The 17,412-nt window shown below is 33.2% G+C and overlaps 1 protein-coding gene across 1 annotated transcript in view; it reads right to left on the bottom strand.

The window, feature by feature from the left end:
* Positions 1-16,760, bottom strand: part of LOC142355535 (neuronal acetylcholine receptor subunit beta-3-like) — a 46,530-nt gene extending 29,770 nt beyond the window's left edge. The window contains exon 1 of the mRNA XM_075407665.1: positions 16,556-16,760. Within this exon, the coding sequence (XP_075263780.1) occupies positions 16,556-16,661 (106 nt within the window). The 5' untranslated portion in view covers positions 16,662-16,760. The remainder of the gene's footprint in view (positions 1-16,555) is intronic.
* Positions 16,761-17,412: the final 652 nt, after the last annotated feature.

Raw genomic sequence — 17,412 nt, forward strand, 5'->3', positions numbered from 1 at the left:
TAGCTCTCTTTTTCTTTTTTTTTCATCTAGATTATTCCGCGATTTAAAAAAAACATCGTCTGGCTTTAAAGATTGTTGTTTTATTTACAAAGTGTTGAAAAAATGCAAAAATGAATTTTAAACTATGTTTTTTTTGGACTGCTAATGAAACGTGTAAACTAGTAGGTACTAAAACGGGTAGGTAGGTTGTTTCTGAAATAAATGATTTTTATGATATGTCGGGCTAGTATCGCAACTCGATATGATTTGCTCCACAAATCGTTTTTAGGGAAAAATTTTTCCGCTAAGAAGAAAAAATTGGTTTCTTGACAGTTGATGTTTAGATATTTTTAAAAACGATTTTATAGGCATTAGGAGGAAGTTGCAAAATGGCAGTCAAAAATGAGCAACTTTGGCAGCTATCATTTTGTTATCTATATACTTCCTGATGATATGATGGACAAAATTTTGGCCCTTCTAATTCCGAATAAAAAATGTGAAATGATTTACCCTGACTAAAAAACCGACTGTCCATTTTCTTTCGTGACTGATAATTATAGCTATGTTCGTTAAATGCCAAACTAGATTGTATTAACTAAGCTTCTGCCTGGCCACTATTTTCATTCTTCAAAAACTGGTTTTCGAAGCGTTCTTTGAAAACTATTGTAGGTGGAACAACTGGTTAAAAGTTTTTCATAAGTTATCGACTTGGTGGGAACAGCAAAACAGCGCCAAAATTGTGGTGCTTACTCGCAATGAGAAGAAACCCAATTCATGATTTTCAGAAATGATACACAGATACCTTTGAAAAAATCTAGATAGGATTTATTTGGATAACTATTCATAGAACTGTTTTTTTAATGATTTCATCTCGAGAAAAAATTTAAAAAACTTATAACAATAACATACTTGACTGATTTGGATTTCTTATAACTTTTGAATCGTTAACAAACTTGTCTCCAATCATTGGGCTAGTTCCAGTTAAAAAACATGGCTTTGGGTTTTTTTTGAAGGGTAATACACATTTTGGTCAAACTCGGGGTACTTTTTTTGCCCACAATTTTATTTCTTTTTTTTTGTACTATAGGGAACTCATACTTTTTGTGCTTCTGGCTTTGCAAAATTTTGTCAAAATTTGGTCTTTTTTGCTCTGCAATTGTTACTTCTTCGTAGCAGTTCAGATATTTTAAGAAATTCGTATTAAAAATCTTATATTTTTATGTTGAAGATAACTGGTTAAATGATACTGTGTTCAAATGTTGCAGCTTTTAAGTTTTGCACGTATTTGGTGTTATTTTTGTTTCCTTATTGCTTAATGTCATTATTAACAGTTGTTATCTGTTGTTAATAAGGCAAAAACGGATCTAATGAATCATCTGAATGAATCAGCTGAAGGTTTGTATGATTTTGACTTTTTCTATTTTTCCAAACACCAATAGTCAATTTATTTGTTTGTTGTCGTATGTTGTTTTTTCTGCAAATTTAATATTTGCCTTCATCAATTAGAGGTCATATTGCTTTTCTAACGAGTTACTATCTAGCATATTTATCGTCTTCATATGATTTTTGCAAGTTAGAGTCAATCTAGTAGAATAAAATTTGAGTGAATTTTTTTTTCAGTTTTATCCGTGTTTCGCTTTCTTGTTGTTGGCTTAGTCCCAAAACGGACAGGTCTCAATTGTTTCTAATGACGATTCAATAAAACTAATTAAAAGTTTACAATCACAGCTTTTGGTTTTTGTGACTTCGACGATATTGAGTTTCTTCAGGATATAGGAATGCATAAAATTTTGAGCTTGCCACCAAGAAAAAATTGAAGTCTTGCATCATTATTGAAAAAAACTGAAAATGGTTGTCTTCCGAGAATGAACAAATAGCTTGACATAAAGGCATTATAGGCAAATTTTTGGTGCGCTCTCTTTTAAAAAAAATTTGGCACGTTTTTCGACATTTTTGTTATCAATGCGAAAACAAATTGCAGTAATGATTTCCATCACGCTGAAGTTTTCGGAAAAACAGAAGAAGGGCAGTTTTATTGCGGGATTTTTTTCAGCCGCTTATATTTTGAATAGGGAAATTCGTGTTTAATCAGATTTTTTGAAGTTGGGAGCAATTTTTTTCACTTTCCGATTCTCACAATTGAACTTCTGTTTTCAGCGTTTTTATGGTCTTTTTCTGTCCAAACAATTTTAAAAAGTGATGCGGCGGTTCGAATAACCCATAATTGCTATTGCTTAAACACTTGAAAAGGCAACTAAAAGATGAAATTTTGACGCTATTTGTTTTCCTTAAATATAAGTGTTTCCAGTTTTTGGCCATTTGTCTAGCTATTTGTGTTGTTCATTACTTTGGTCACCTTATTGACAGGTCTCAACGGCGCCAATGAGTTTTCGCCGAAGTAAATAACTGATTTAGGTTGATATCTAACCATTTTTGCTCCTTTTTACAAAATAATTGTTATTCGCTTATACAGAAAGTTATAGGGACTGTTTGAATGTTTCCGTCTTTTTCAGTTCTTTTTAATTGTTCTATCATTTTATTTCATTTTTCAAAGCTCTTATGGGCTTTTATGTGTTATATTTGGATCTACCTAATTTTTTTCTCTTTTTAAATGGTTTTCATGACTTTGAGTGGACTTGTTTTCACAGAAACAGTGTTAACTTGGCCCTTTTATGTAGTTTTTTTTGTTTTTCTGTCACTTAATTGGGGTTAAGTTTCATTGGTTCTCTAGGTAGGCATCTCTGCTTTTAGCTAATGGTGTGAGTTAACATTCAATAGTTTCAAAGACTTTGACTCTAATTGTTTGCAGAAAAGGTATGTTAGTTTTGCCTAATTACATAATTCTTTTGTTTGGTTTGTCATAAAATGTCACTGATGTTTAGTATCATGATGGTTCTCTGATGGAATATATTTGAATTTGATTAATAGCTTGTTTATATCTATTCAATTTTTGCGACCTTGATACAATTTGTTTTCGGACAAAATTTTGATTTATTGAAAATTTTCAGTTTTTTCTGTTGCCCATATCCCTTAGGCTCACAAATGCAAGGGTTTTTTTGACTACCTAGTATGTTCTTTTTAAATTCATTTTGTCGCTTTTTTCATATCAGAAATTTCACGACTTTAACGGAACTTGAGCATTATTTCTTTTGGTAGTTTTGTTGTCAATCAGAACAATTACTAACTTTTGAAATTTCGATTGCTGCCTGCTACTTTTGTTACGTGGCCTTGAAATATTTTCATTAAAGGTATTATGTGCTGCTATTGGTGGATAGTTCATTAGGTTTCACCGATTTCGAAATTTAACTGCGTGTTTTGGGGGCGTTGATGCCACTCATCTTCACAAAAATTAGTAAAAATATGTTTTTGCTAAATGTCGCTTGTTTTGTCCCTTTACATTGCCCCTCAGTGGATTTCTGCAAAGTTGGCGTTTGCTGGCTAAAGAACCAAATTGTAAAATATTTTTAAACATTGACGCTATTGGACCTATTAGATTTCACAGTACTATCCTCAAAGAAAATTGAAAAAAAATCTGAATTTTTGTGTTTCATTTATTTTTGTGGACGTGTTGGTATATTAATTGCTTAATAACAGATTATTGTTGTTTCAAGGCGGCTGGTAGCGTTTTATGTGTATTGTTCAACTTTTGTCACGACATTGTTTCTATAACATAAGTTTTTAACTTCTAGTTTAGGGCCCTTTTTTATTTTTTTTTTACGGAAGTCGTTTTTTCACCCAAATTTTGTGTTTTTAAATATTCGAAAAAAAGTTTTGTCAATGATTTTGCATAAACGAGTCAAAACTTCACATCTTTGCTTCCAGGTAAGTTATCTTCATGAGATGAAGTTAGAAGTCATTTTTTATAAAAACAACTCCAGGCTCTTCCTTGAAACAATTTTCCCTCTGATAAAATTGAAGAAATTTTTGCGTGAAAGCTAACAAATATATTTGAAATAACAAGAAACATAATTAGTAGTCTACGCATAACTTTTCACATTGTCTTGCTTCAAGTAAAATATTTTAACGGACAAATTGGTTCAAGCTATTCAGTCAGTTCCTGGCGATTTCTACCTTATAACAGTTCAAAGAATTTGAATTGTATTGGGGCGCTGTATTTTTTTAAGACATGTTCACACATTCTCATGATTTTTGAAGTCAAATTGAAGTAGTGATTTTGGTCAAGCCGAAACAGGAAATGGAGCGAAAAAGCAAGTGGATTTGCAGCGTGAAATTTTTTTGCTCTAATTTTAAAGTAGAGTGAGAAAACGGTTTTTTAACAAAAATTCGCTTTCTCGCTGGTTGTTTTTTGTTCACATGCGGCAATTTCACTTTGATTTTTACTGTTTTTTCAATTTTTTGGATCAGATTTTTTTCTAAATGGTTTTACCAATCCATTCATAGCTAACCCTAGGCCTACTTTTTTGTTTGAACCAGATTTTCATTTCTCGATGGTGATTTTTTGTTCACATGCGGCATTTTCACATTGATATTCTGTTTTTTTGTCTGATTTTGCTAAAAATGTTTTTACCAATTTACTCATAGTCCGTTCTAGGTCTAGTTTTTTGTCAATGAAATTTTTTTTGACTTGTACGTCAGGACTTGTCCTGCGATGTTTTTAATTAAAGAGCAAATGCAATTTTGCAAAGGTCTTATCTTCAGCATGGTCTATCGCATGAGCGTACGCTATTTTCTCTCAGATGTGAAAAAATATTTGCCGGAATACGAACAAGTAAACTCAATTGCAATCATCCTTTCATGCACGTGCTGATTTACAACTTTGTTGTTGAGAAAAAACGCTTTCTAGACTTAATCGTTTCAGCACTTGAATTGGAAACATTTAATGTTGACTTTGATCAATCACTTTGACAAAATGCTAGTAATTATCGCATGTCACCAAAAATTATTGAAGTTGTAACTCAGAGACGATTGTATGGAATTGAAAAGGGGCATAAAAACTGCGTATCTAAAAGGATCAAGATTTGTGCCTAATGCCATTGTTGTCGTTCATCAATTTTTACTAAAAAATTATATTTAAGATTTGTCTCTGCGATCTCATTAATTGATAGTTTTTAGAACCAAAGTTTTTCTGAGATATGTATTCACCTCTCCCTAAAAACGGCTCTATGTCGCTTAGTCTTTGCGCTGCATCAGAAGATTGCTGCAGTCAATTGGAAATCGAGACAAGTGTGGTAGTCAAGCAGTGATCAAGCGTCACGCCTGAAGTTGGGAGGAGAAAGTTTGGTTTGATGCTTTAGTGTGCGGTAAATACGTTAACTACGCTTTTGTGGACAAGGGCTTTTTTTACGCTGGTTGGAGAACAACGTTTGTTGAGAAGGCCCTTGTGTTGATGGGCGGGCGGAGGACTCTATTTGAGGAGAAGGAGCATGGGTTTGGAAGACTCTGTCTGTGTGGAAAAAGAGCTTGTTCAGCTGACTGGGGGACTTTAGTTGCAGAAAAGGAGCTTGTGTAGCTGCGTGGCTAGTTCCGTGTGGAAGCTTGTGTAACAATGCGTAGCTTTGTCTGGGGTAGCTCGGGGGGTGTTTTTGGCACTATTGCTTGTGGGTCTCAAGTCAGTCCATGGAGTGTAAGATGTCTGTGTAGGAGAAACCTCTACGAGGATTTCTTCGCCTTGCTTAATTTTTTTGAGGACAGCTCAGCTTAAACAACTGTTTTCTACCGTTTTCTGGCATTCATTGTGCTATCCTCAGTCTGCTAATTGTGCTATCCTATTCCTTGCATTCTCATTGTGTCCATAGTGCTAAGAGGATCAAAACAGCACATTGAGTTGTCGCTTAACAACCAGACCATGAACAGGAAACAAAGTCATAAACGCTATAGTACGACCATAGAAGGAGTTTTGCTCTAAGTTTTGACAACACCCCTCAAAACCTGTTTCTCGAAAAAAATTGTTGAGCACAACTAGTATTTGAGCATGTCATAGTATGAGACAGTAATTAGACTAAAATGACCTGGTTTTAAGGGTTAAAAGTAAAACTAAAGGTACAGAGTGAAAGGCAAAAAAAGTGAAATAAAGTCTCACAGGATAAAGTAACGCTTAGAAATAATATATGGGTATATAATAATGTAAAAGTAAAAACTATGATCAATAAAAGCAAATAAATTTAAAAGTGAAATTTTATTTTAGGTCCGATTGGATCAATTGTTTGAGAGACGAGTTAAGAGTCATAGCAAATAGTTTTTAATGGGAACAAAGACGCCTTTTTTTGTTTTGCGGAACACTTCGAAGCTCGTATGCATTCATTGAAATTGAGTAAAGTCTTAACAGGTTACTCAAAATATGAAGAATATATGCCAAATGGTAGAATGGCGCATCAGATCAGCAATGCGCACAAGCTGCAAAACTACAATTGAGGAAATAGAAGAAAAGAAAACGATTTTGGTACAAGCACTTTCAGGCATTAAAAAATGGTCAAATCTTTTTCGCTGGACCACGTTAAGGTGATAATACTACACCTTCCTTCAGACTTTATTTTCAAAAAGTTTAGGAGGCCACAACTACATGAGTACATAGCAGAATAACCTAATCTTAACATAAATTCAAATGAGAACGTAGTATAGAGTTTCAGAGACGATATACAGTTTAACTTGACATTGGTAAAAGAAAGCGTTAGGGAAAAATTGTTTATTTCATAATTTTGAATGGAGAACCTAGAGAATACGAGATCTTCACAACACCCCTAATATTAGTCAAGATGAGAAAAACTGAGAGGAAATAAAGCGGTACATTATTAACTTCGAGTGTTCACAAGAACTGTGGGAGTATGTTCTCAAAACAGAACGCAAAAATTTCAATCGTTGCAAAGTGGGACAAATGGCTTAAAATTGTCGACTTTGTTTTAAATGCGGTTAGCAAGATCACATCTCTAAATTTTGTAAGAAAACAGAAGCCAGTGAAAAAGTTTGTGGACCAGAGCTAATTCTTTAATCAAAACAATTAATAGGGTTCTTAGAGCTGAGTTGAAGAGCCAACAACTGAGGACGAAATGTACTTTTCATTCTTTCAAACAGTCGGAAAAACAATTCTTTTAGAGATAGTGTTCGTTTTGAACAAGATGCAGCAGTTATCTGTAAAACAAGGTGGAAGACTAGAATTTTCAGAATCATTTCCAACAGAACAAAACGTTAAAGTTGAGCGTAATTAAAGAACAATAATATCAGTTGCGAAACGACCAATTTAGTAATCAGGACGCGATTATATTTACTGGCTTCCCGCATTAAACACGTCAATTAAAATCAGAAACTTTTGTTTTTTATTGTAGAACGTAGTATACAGTTTCAGAGACGATATACAGTTTAACTTGACATTGGTAAAAAAAAAGCGTTAGGGAAAAATTGTTTAATTCATATTTTTGAATGGAGAACCTAGAGAATACGAGAGAACACAAATCGATGCAATTTGCAGAGAAAAATCAAACCTAGGGTCACCGAGGTATTTTGGTTATACTTTTATGTGCATATTGAAAAATTATTTCAAGGACTAACGGAACATAATTCACAAAAAGTATATTTTAGCAACCATCAGATAACGATAAAACAAATCCTATAGATGTAAATGAGGAAAGGTCGTGCTTAGGCTAAAGACTCCGGAAATTTAACCTTTAACAAACATGAAGTCTTCAATGAAAATCATGTATTAGGTAAACCAAGAAGCAAATCTGAATCCACGAGCATTCGTAGGTGAAATAATAAATGATTTTGTGATACATAGGTCAACAGACAAAGAAATCACAGAAAAAAATTTGTTTGAAACAATGCAAAGATGGTGTGATTCTTTTTTGAAAATAGCGTCTCTGAACACGTAGACAACCAGTGAACCAAAGCAAAAAGTAGCCGTCGGCATTTTGGTCTGAAGTGCTGGCCTAGTGGTTCTGTGAGATTTAAGGAAAATTTGGGGATAAATCTTTATAGCTAAACTCACGATAGAGTTTACGATGAGACCTTTTCAACGACACCGCGCCTCTCAGCTATCAAATTATTTTGAAGTTATGCATTGTGTAAGGAATCTGAGACCAACCATTTCGACATTAAAACAGAGTACTTAATTGCTGATAATGAAGAAGACATCTTTATGCAACAACATGAGGTTTTTTTAAAAATACAATGAGCAATGAAGTCCATTCATCTGTAAGCTGACCAAAGAAATGTAAATGTTGAATTAATCTGGCAGGAACTGGTGCTTACAATAAATAAGTTTGTGGAAAGTTTGGCCCATTCTATCTTTTCAGGCTGAGTGTATCTTTTTAAGCTTTATAAAGGAGACATAGAGGGAATAATCTGTTTTTGAGCAGACGGTTTGGGTATCTTAAAAATGCGACAAAGTTGTTACAACCACTTGAAAAAATATGAAGGACAGAACACGAATAACGCTAACCAGGAGGCTTTAACTAAAAAAGTTCTAGAGAAGAATTCGAGTAACTCTAGAACACCAGAAACATTTTTGGATTTTATTTCAAATTTTTCAAGAGTTGATTCACAGAAACAGCAGACGAAAAATTTAAAAAGATGCAGATATCTATTTTAGGAGAATAGGTGTTGCAACGAGATTTTTTGGGTGTTGACTGACATCACAAATAAAGCTAATATTTTAAGTTTAAGTGTAGAAACTTCGTTAAATAAGAATTGAAACGCACCCAAAGCTTGTCAACGTTACTTGAAGGGTACAGAACAAGATGGGGAACACCCCAGAGCAAAATTAGGCAGGATATTTTAAAATTCCATAGAGAGAACTTTCACAAAAAAAGTAAGAGCATGTTCTACAGTAAAGGTTTCAGTCGTCAGCAAGGAGGACGGACATATGGCTAAGAACTGCTGACTTTACATCAGGTGAGCAAGGTCACCTCTCCAAATTTTTTAAGACAGCAGAAACCAGACAAGTTTGATGACCAGAGATAAAAGTTCAGCCAAAACAATCTGTAGGGTTCTCAGAGCAGAGTTGAAGTTGAAGCTAACAAATGAGGACGTGGAGTAGTCTTCATCGTTCAATCAGTCAGAATAACAATTCCATTAGTGATGCTCTAAAATTTGAAAGGGGCGTAGGTTGCAAAGGATTCTAGGACAAGAGCAAAGGATGTCTTGGAAATATTTCATACCGATATACTAGGGCGTAATAACCCAAAAGCTGTAGCGTTAAAGTTTTATTGGGTATCAGGAAGTGTACTTCCAAAGAACAAGTGACCAAGCAATAGAAAATATTCAGCAATTAATTGCAAATAAAGGAGACACTGGAATTTTGGTCTGCGATAGCGCAGGTGGGTTCATTTCGACAGCGGAAAAAAGTAAAATTGAGCGATATCGGAGAACAACAATATCAATGGCGACATGCCTAATTAAGCAATTGGAAACGATATGATATACTGGCCTCCTGCAATAAACACAACAATTAAAATTAAAAATTCTTGTCTTCTAGGAGATCAAAAGAAGACCTTTGATTTAATGTACGGACAGAAACCGGACCTAGAGTCACTGAAGGATTTTGGTAATACTGCTAATGTACATTTTATAAAATCATTGCGAGGTTTAACTGAATTTAATTCACTAAAAACATATTTGTGGAATCATCAAATAACGACAACAATTATTTTCTATAGGCGGAAAGGATAAAAAGGTCATATTAAAGTTAAAAACTCTAAAAAATTAATTTTAAGAAACATGGAGTGTTCAAGGAAACTCATTGTGTGAGAGACAAATTTGATGAAAACAACAAGCAAATCTGAATCCAGGAGCATTCGTAGGTGAAATAAAAAAATACTTTTGTGGTACATAACTCAACAGAAAAGGCAATAAAAGACAAATATTGGTTTGATGGAATGCAAAGAAAGTGTAATTAGTTATTGAAAACAGCGTTTGTGAACTGGTAGACAACCAAGACATCAAACCGGTTGTTAACCGCTGGCATGTTGCTCTGACTTGCGGTCCTAGCGGGGAAGTTTTATTTATAAAGTGAGATTGGAATCTGAGCCTTTTATCTACGCTTAAGGTAGAGATTACAATGGAACTTGTTCAACGACCAAAAACATATAAGGGTTGAAACAATATGGCAGGAACTGGTGCGTAAAAATCAATGGTTTCTGGGAGATTTTAGCCGTTCTTTTTTAAATCTGTAAAATGTGAATTCAAAACTTTATAATCATAACAAATTTTTGGTAAAGTATATTTAGCATTTATTTAGCAATTATATATATATATATATATATATATATATATATATATATATATACTTATATTTAACAATCACTTTAAGAACATAGGAAAAGTTTTCCCCTCAAAAGTACTAAAAATTATTTCTAAAACCTTGTACTTGTCTATCTATTGGAACACGTTCATGAAATGTGATCATTTCTCTCTTTTCTCCTTAATCTTTGTTTTTGGTCAAAATTCAATTTGCACGTTGTTCCATTTTCTCACGAACTTTTGGACCATTGAATGATAACTCCATGTACATTGAAACTTATTTTGCGGAAATAATTATGCAAAAATGTGCAATTTTGGTTTTTGTGTAAGATAGTATACATGTGTTATCTGCAATATCTAAAACTTCTTCGTTTTTCATTTGCTCTGAGATATCGGTTATACGCAGTTTATAATATATAAATTAATGGCCCGAGGATTGTTCCTTTGAGGAACTACGACGTTAATTGTTGTTCAGTCTGGGTAAATTTTTGTTTTTTGTTAGATAGAAATGATATTAGGATAGCTTTAGATCCCGTTCCGAACGCATATGTTGCAAGTCTTTCAAGAAAAATTTTGTGAGAAATTGAGTTGAATGCTTTTGCTAAATCTAAAAAAATGCAAATAACAGTTTCATTTTTTTTCACAAATTGGTTTAAAGATTCCATTAATGGAAAGACAGTGTCATTTGGCAGCTTATTTTTCTGAAATCAAAATGGATTTTTTTCATTAAGTTATGCTCGTTAACGTGATCTAAGGTCTCTAGCAGATACGCCTTTCGAAAATACATTACCAAGGGTTGGTGTCACTGAAACTAGCATGTAGTTCACTGATTCCAGTGGATTAACTTTTTTGAATTGGTGTTATATCTGCTTTTAAGGCTAGCTGGGAAAACATTGTTTGAAGTATCTTTGTTTTTTGCAAACTGTAATTGTGTTCCATTAGACATTTAACTACATTTGAAATACCATTGAGGAAGGAATTCAGGATCCAATGCTTTGTTCTGTGGTAATTAGACAATTACATCACACAACGCTTTTTCTCGTTATAAATCTGAATGGAAAAATTTCTCTCTCAATCAAAATATTTGTAACTCAGCTTGTTCTTTTACCCGTTCGTATACACCTAACCTTTTAACAAAAATTTAAGGTGTTAGCCATCTGTTTTTTATGTTTTAAATCGATATTATTGTTTCATTTTTGGTTAGTAAATTGTAACTTTTTTACCTCTTGTCTGTTTTTTGTATTTAAACATTTCCATTGCCTTTTTAATTCAGAAGGACTCTCAAATATTTTATCTGCATACTCAATACTTGTTTTTTGTAATTGACATTTATTGGCATTTCTGGTTATTTTTATGTATTATCAGCGAAAAGATTTACCTTCTCCCCCAAATAGTGAAAAAAATTGATGTTTTTTTGTTAATAAATTTCAATATTTTTTTAGATATCCACTTTTTTGTTTGGGTTGTTCATTGTCTCCCCAATTTCAATAGGAGCTAAATTGTTCAAACCAAATCAGATATGGTTTGAAAACACATTTTAAAACCAAATCTGAAAACATTTGAAATGTGGAGTTTGCATCTTTTCGTTGATACATTGCTCTCCAATCTGTTGAGGCAACTCGTTTGTTCAGTACAACTCTTGAGAAAAATTTGGTATCTCTGTAAAGGTATTGCGCTATTTTTTTAAAGATGCAAAAATGGAACAAACACTTGAAGAAAATGATCAATTCCAAAAATTTGTTCAGGTGTTGTTTTATCAAAAACTTCATTTTTTTTTTGGTTATGCAATTATCATGTAAAGATTCATTGTTTCCTTTTGTCCAAGTTGACTGATTTTTGTTGACACTGTCTAACCCACTGTCTGGAAAGGAACTCTGTTAAAAGCCGTTCCTCATTTTGTGTTAATTTGGAGATAATGAAGAATCTAATTTGAATTAGTTTAGACTGTAGTCTCCGCACAAATTATGTTGTCTGTCAATGACTATGCTCTTAAGATTTCTGATGTCATTTCATTCAAAAAAAATTATCCCCGATTTTTAATAGAAAAAATTAAACTTTCATCAGAAATTTTTATTTAGATGGTTCAAGAATTTCAATCCAAAAAGAATAAAAAAAATTTATATTAATTGAATTTAAATTGCTCCTGAAAACATTTTTGAAGGTAATTGTTATCCTTGATCCACCACACCTTGACATTTGCGTTAGTTTTGACCTAGGTTGATGAATGAAACAAATAAAATTTATTGTTTAAAAAAACTCAATGGTATAAACTGTTTGTCGTTTATCCCATTTTCAGTAAACATTAAGCACGTTTGTTCGTCTTTTTACAGTAAAATTTTTAAGAATTCCTGATGTCTGTAGTTCACACTCCGTTTATTCACAAAAAAATTTAGAATACAACCTTATATAGCAAATTGTTATCCAAAAATTTCGAAACTTTGATTATTCTCAAAATTGGTCTCTGGATTTGGTTTGACCCTGGATTGAAAAAACTAAAGTTAACCCAGCGCCCTATATTCTATATGACCATTGCTGTTCTAGTAAATCATAAGTTTTCCATTTCTTAAATCGTTTTTAATTTGTTTCACAGACACATTGCACTCAGCAAGCTGATAACCTACACTTGATATAATTTACGCAAGAGGAACGCTATTTTTGGATTCCACATTTGTTTGGATGGATGTCGTACAGTCGACTGTCTGCTTAATCCAAAAAGCAGTCCCGAACATTTCATTTGTGTTTTGGAACTCCCATCTTCAGTGTCATTCAACTCACAATTAAAGTTTTCAATTTCATTGTTGGTAGTTTCTCTCTAATATATATTTGTTTTACATGTGACAATTTGAAAATTTCTAGTCTGTTTGGTTTTAATTTCTTGAGACAATTTGTTGAAACTGCTCCTATCCTATTTGCCACTTTTTTGCCTGGCAGACCCTGATCAATTGAATTATGTCCAGTGTGAACTATCAGACATTCTGTTTTAGTTGATAGCGCAAAATTGTTAACCATGTTGCTCAGGTCTTGATGAATTGTAGATGACGGATACAAAAAGATAGCTGCCCCATTACAAATATCAATTTTGTTTGTGCTATCAAAAATAAGGAGTGGTTTCGTATATTGCGATAAAAATTTTGTGTAAAATAGCCTGTTAAAAGTTGAAGTTACTACGTTATTGTCTGCTATTTTTTCTTCAATCAGGTTTGATATCAATTTGTCAATTTCACTCCTCAAATGTTGATTTTCAGACTGCACTTGGTTGTAGACTTCTCTTTGACGCTGTAGTTCTTCTTCAAATTTTCTATTTCAATTTTTTTCCTCCTTTCTTTTTGTTGCGACATTAGGTGACTCCGATCTATGAATTCTTAGTCGCATTTCCTCTTTTATCAGCTTCTTCTATTTTGTCTTCTCAATAAACTTGTATTATCAATCATCTTGATATCTTATGATTAGGGTAATTAGGTTTTTAGTTATTGGAAAAAACATACAGAGACCAACTTTTTTTCCCCCTCACGTAACATTTGATTCTCTCAGAGTTGCGAAGTTAAGCAAAATATGGAACTGAAGCTGAATGTGTATGTTAGGAAGAAAATGGTTTGATCTATTAATAGATTGATCTATTTAATTGACGAAAGAATGCCCTGCCAGAAACATATCCCATATTTTTGTATTAGAAAAATGCAGTTCAAAAAGCCGTTAGACGTGTTCTCTCAATAATGTATCGGTTCTATCTACTCAAGATGAGTGTATCTTTTTTGAAAAAAAGGAAATATAGAGGGAATGATCCATCTTCGTCTTGATGATTTGGGTATATTAAGAAGGCGATAAAGCATTTGCAAAACTATCAAAGAAATTAAGAATTAAATTCAAAATGATTAGCTACGGTTATCTAAATTGATTGATAATTGTTTAAAAAAATTGAGCTACTGTACGATACTGGGAACTATTTTGGATGTAAGTTCAAATCTATCGAGTCATGATTCAACCGAAATAGCAGTCTAAGAGTTTAAGGAAGTGCAGTCTTGTAATAGGAGAAGTGGGGTGTAATGAGATTATTTGAGCGTTATTTATTAGAGCAGACATTGCGAAAACAGCTAATTTTTTATCTCATTTGCAGAATATCCCGTGAATCAGCATTCTTCGAACAAACAATCGATTGAATGTAAGACACTAGAAGCACATTTGGATGTTATGAAACAAAATCCACAAGTTTTTCCAGTTTCCCAGGGTCAATCGATTGTTTGTTCACAGAATGCTGATTCCAAACAACATGACTAACCAGAAAAATTAGGCAAGGAAATTAATGAAATGCAGACTTGTGATGATAGAAGAATAGTGTTGTAACGAAATTAGTTGGGAGTTGTCTACTCGACCAGACCGTGCAAAAACAACTAATAGAAAGCGATATATAGACAATGAGATAATTTGATCTAAATTGATTCTTCGGACTTTTTAGATTGTAACCGGGTGGTTAACTTAGACATCCAAAGAAGTACGATTGAGTTTTGTCTCAAGCGTGACTCCAATTTACTTGGGTGTTGTGTTCTCAACCAGACCTTGCAAATACAACTAATAGAAATTGATGTATAGAAAATGTGATAACTCATTCTAAAAGGATTCTTCAGACTTCTTAGATTCTCAATGAGTGGTTAACTAAAAAGTGCGAATGATTTTTCTTTCAAGCGTGACACCAATTCAAGAGCAATCAGCTTTGCCAGTAAGTTACAAAGATTTGTATCAATTTCTACAGTTGAACCTGAACTTAATGCAGTGGATGAGGCAATCAAGGAGGTGTCAAATTTAGTTTGGATGTAGTTGGCAAGTAATGAGGTGTTATGATGTGTAAAAACATAGATGTTGAAGGACTTTTAAGTCTTAGTAGGTAATCAACCATGTATTGCTCTTAGAATGAATTCTATGAATATTGACAATGCAAAGCACTCTGAGTTAAAAGTGCACCTCATTTGTAGCTACCCTAACAAAAGCTTTGGGGAGAACAAAAGTCTCCTTTTTTTCTTCTGGGTTCAAACACGTAAAATGATAGGAGAGGTATCAAATGTACGAACCCATTGCTTGATTAAGAAAGCCCGTGCTGACTTTCATTTTTGTTGTTGAGGAAGCAATGCTAATTTCACTTGCCGTTTTTCTCAGAGTTTTCAGTAACAATTTTATTTCAGTTTTTGAATTGATAACATTTGAGTTTGACATTTGATCAATCACTATGATAAAATGCCAGTAAACATAACATATCACCTAAAATCAAAGTAGTTGTAAATCAAAGAGGGTTGTATGGAAATAAATAGGGTGGTAATAACTGTCCATATAATTGGTTTATTATTTGTGCCTATTGCTACTGTTTTGACCCATGAGTTCTAATTATAATAATTGATTACGAGATTTGTCTCTGAGTTGCCATTAACCGATATATATATATATATATATATATATATATATATATATATAAATACATATATATATATATATATATATATATATATATATCATTTCTTTGATAAAACAGTTCTTTTCCGAAATTTTTCTTCCTTCAAAAAATGTGCCGAGATTACTCGAAAAGAATAAGGAACTGAAGTACATCTTAGTCTCGTCGTTTCCAAATTTTTTAAATCCATATTTTGTTTGTTATTGTGTTATAATTTTTAACTCATTTTTTTACAATTCACATTTTGGCCACTTTATAAATATAAGAAAATAAAAATCAAGTTTCTTTTCGATATCCCTTTACAGATATTTTTAAATCATCGCTAGACCCATGTCTAGGTCCAGACTTACGAACAGACAATGCTCGACCAAAATTAGAAGAAGATACTCGACTCATATGAGCTATGAAAAGACTTTAGCTGGACTTTTAAGCCTTTGTGGACTTTAGCTGGATCCAAAAATTTTCGCACAGGATTTTATGTCGACCCGAAATGAAATGAGGGCTGGATTTTCACAACCCAATTTTTAAATAAATCTGCTTTTTAAGTTGGACTGCTCTGATGCAAACGCTGTTTAGTCTTGCCCCTGTGCTGCTTTTGTTTGTACAGAAGCACAAAGAAAATCCGAATTCTCAAAAAAGCGGACCTATGAAAAGACTAATGGCGGACACATGAAAAGACCTTGCTCGACTCTAATTGGTTATGAAAAGACCCTAGATGGACCCATGAGAAGACCTTAGCTGGATTTTAACTAGCTGCTGGACCATGTAATTACAGTCAAAATTGGAACCCGCCGCCACTATACTTTTAAAGTCTTTTCGTTTGTCTGCACCTCCATCTGGGAACTAGAGCCTTCAAGTACTTTTAAATTGTTTTAAACATACCTATTAATCTGCCCAAATGAAGAGTTTATTGAAAATTAATTTTTCTCAATTTAAGTTCTAACGTACACAGCATGTGGAGGTTCTCACTCTCACTTTGTTCAACGGCCTCTATGATTATATCACAATTTTGTTCATCATAGGGGAACTTGCGCACATCGAAGTCACATGACATAGTGAAGGTTTCTCTTCTTGTTTGGGACTGAATGGCACCCGAGTGATGCACAGAGATCGTATCATAGTCCTGGTTGTGCTCAGTTTTTATGGCTTTCCTGGCAACTAAACAAAATATTTGAAACCAGATCAACATTACAGTATATTAAAACAAAGATTACATAAAGCATTGCTTATCGGCACATGAACTTTTTCTTCTCGATCCTCTAAATCGTTTATTGTCAAATGTGTCCTCTTTGATTTTTGAAAAAATAAGCCAGGCAATTTTCTACCTGTCTATTTGGCTTGTGTTGTCATTGAAATCCCCTCTTTTTCAGAAAAAAGACTAAATTGACTACTGCTGTTTGTTGGATTATGTTAGAAATGAGCAAATCGATAGACTGAATTGAACTTGACTAACACAGAAACTGTTCTTAAGATTCGGGGTCGGCGGTCAGCTGGGAAAATAGTAGAAGTGTCGGCAAGAGCTGTAGTAAAAATTCAATATTACAGTATTTTTTCAGTCATTAAAGCACTGAATGCGATGTTTACGTATAAATTTATGAAACATATAAAACTTTTAGGTTGCAAAAACTTGGTTAGGAGCTTGAACCGTAACGTTCAATTCGTAATTAACATTTCTAAAGGCTCACAGAAAAAAATTATAAAATACGGACGGATAGCTAATAAACAATCAATAACGGAAAATACAGAAAATGACAGTCGAAAACAGAAGGAATAAGCTTAATGCTGATCCGCAACAATTAGGCAAA

Source organism: Convolutriloba macropyga, unplaced genomic scaffold, assembly GCF_964194025.1.
Source record: "Convolutriloba macropyga unplaced genomic scaffold, txConMacr16.3 SCAFFOLD_1213, whole genome shotgun sequence".
Lineage (NCBI taxonomy): Eukaryota > Metazoa > Xenacoelomorpha > Acoela > Convolutidae > Convolutriloba > Convolutriloba macropyga.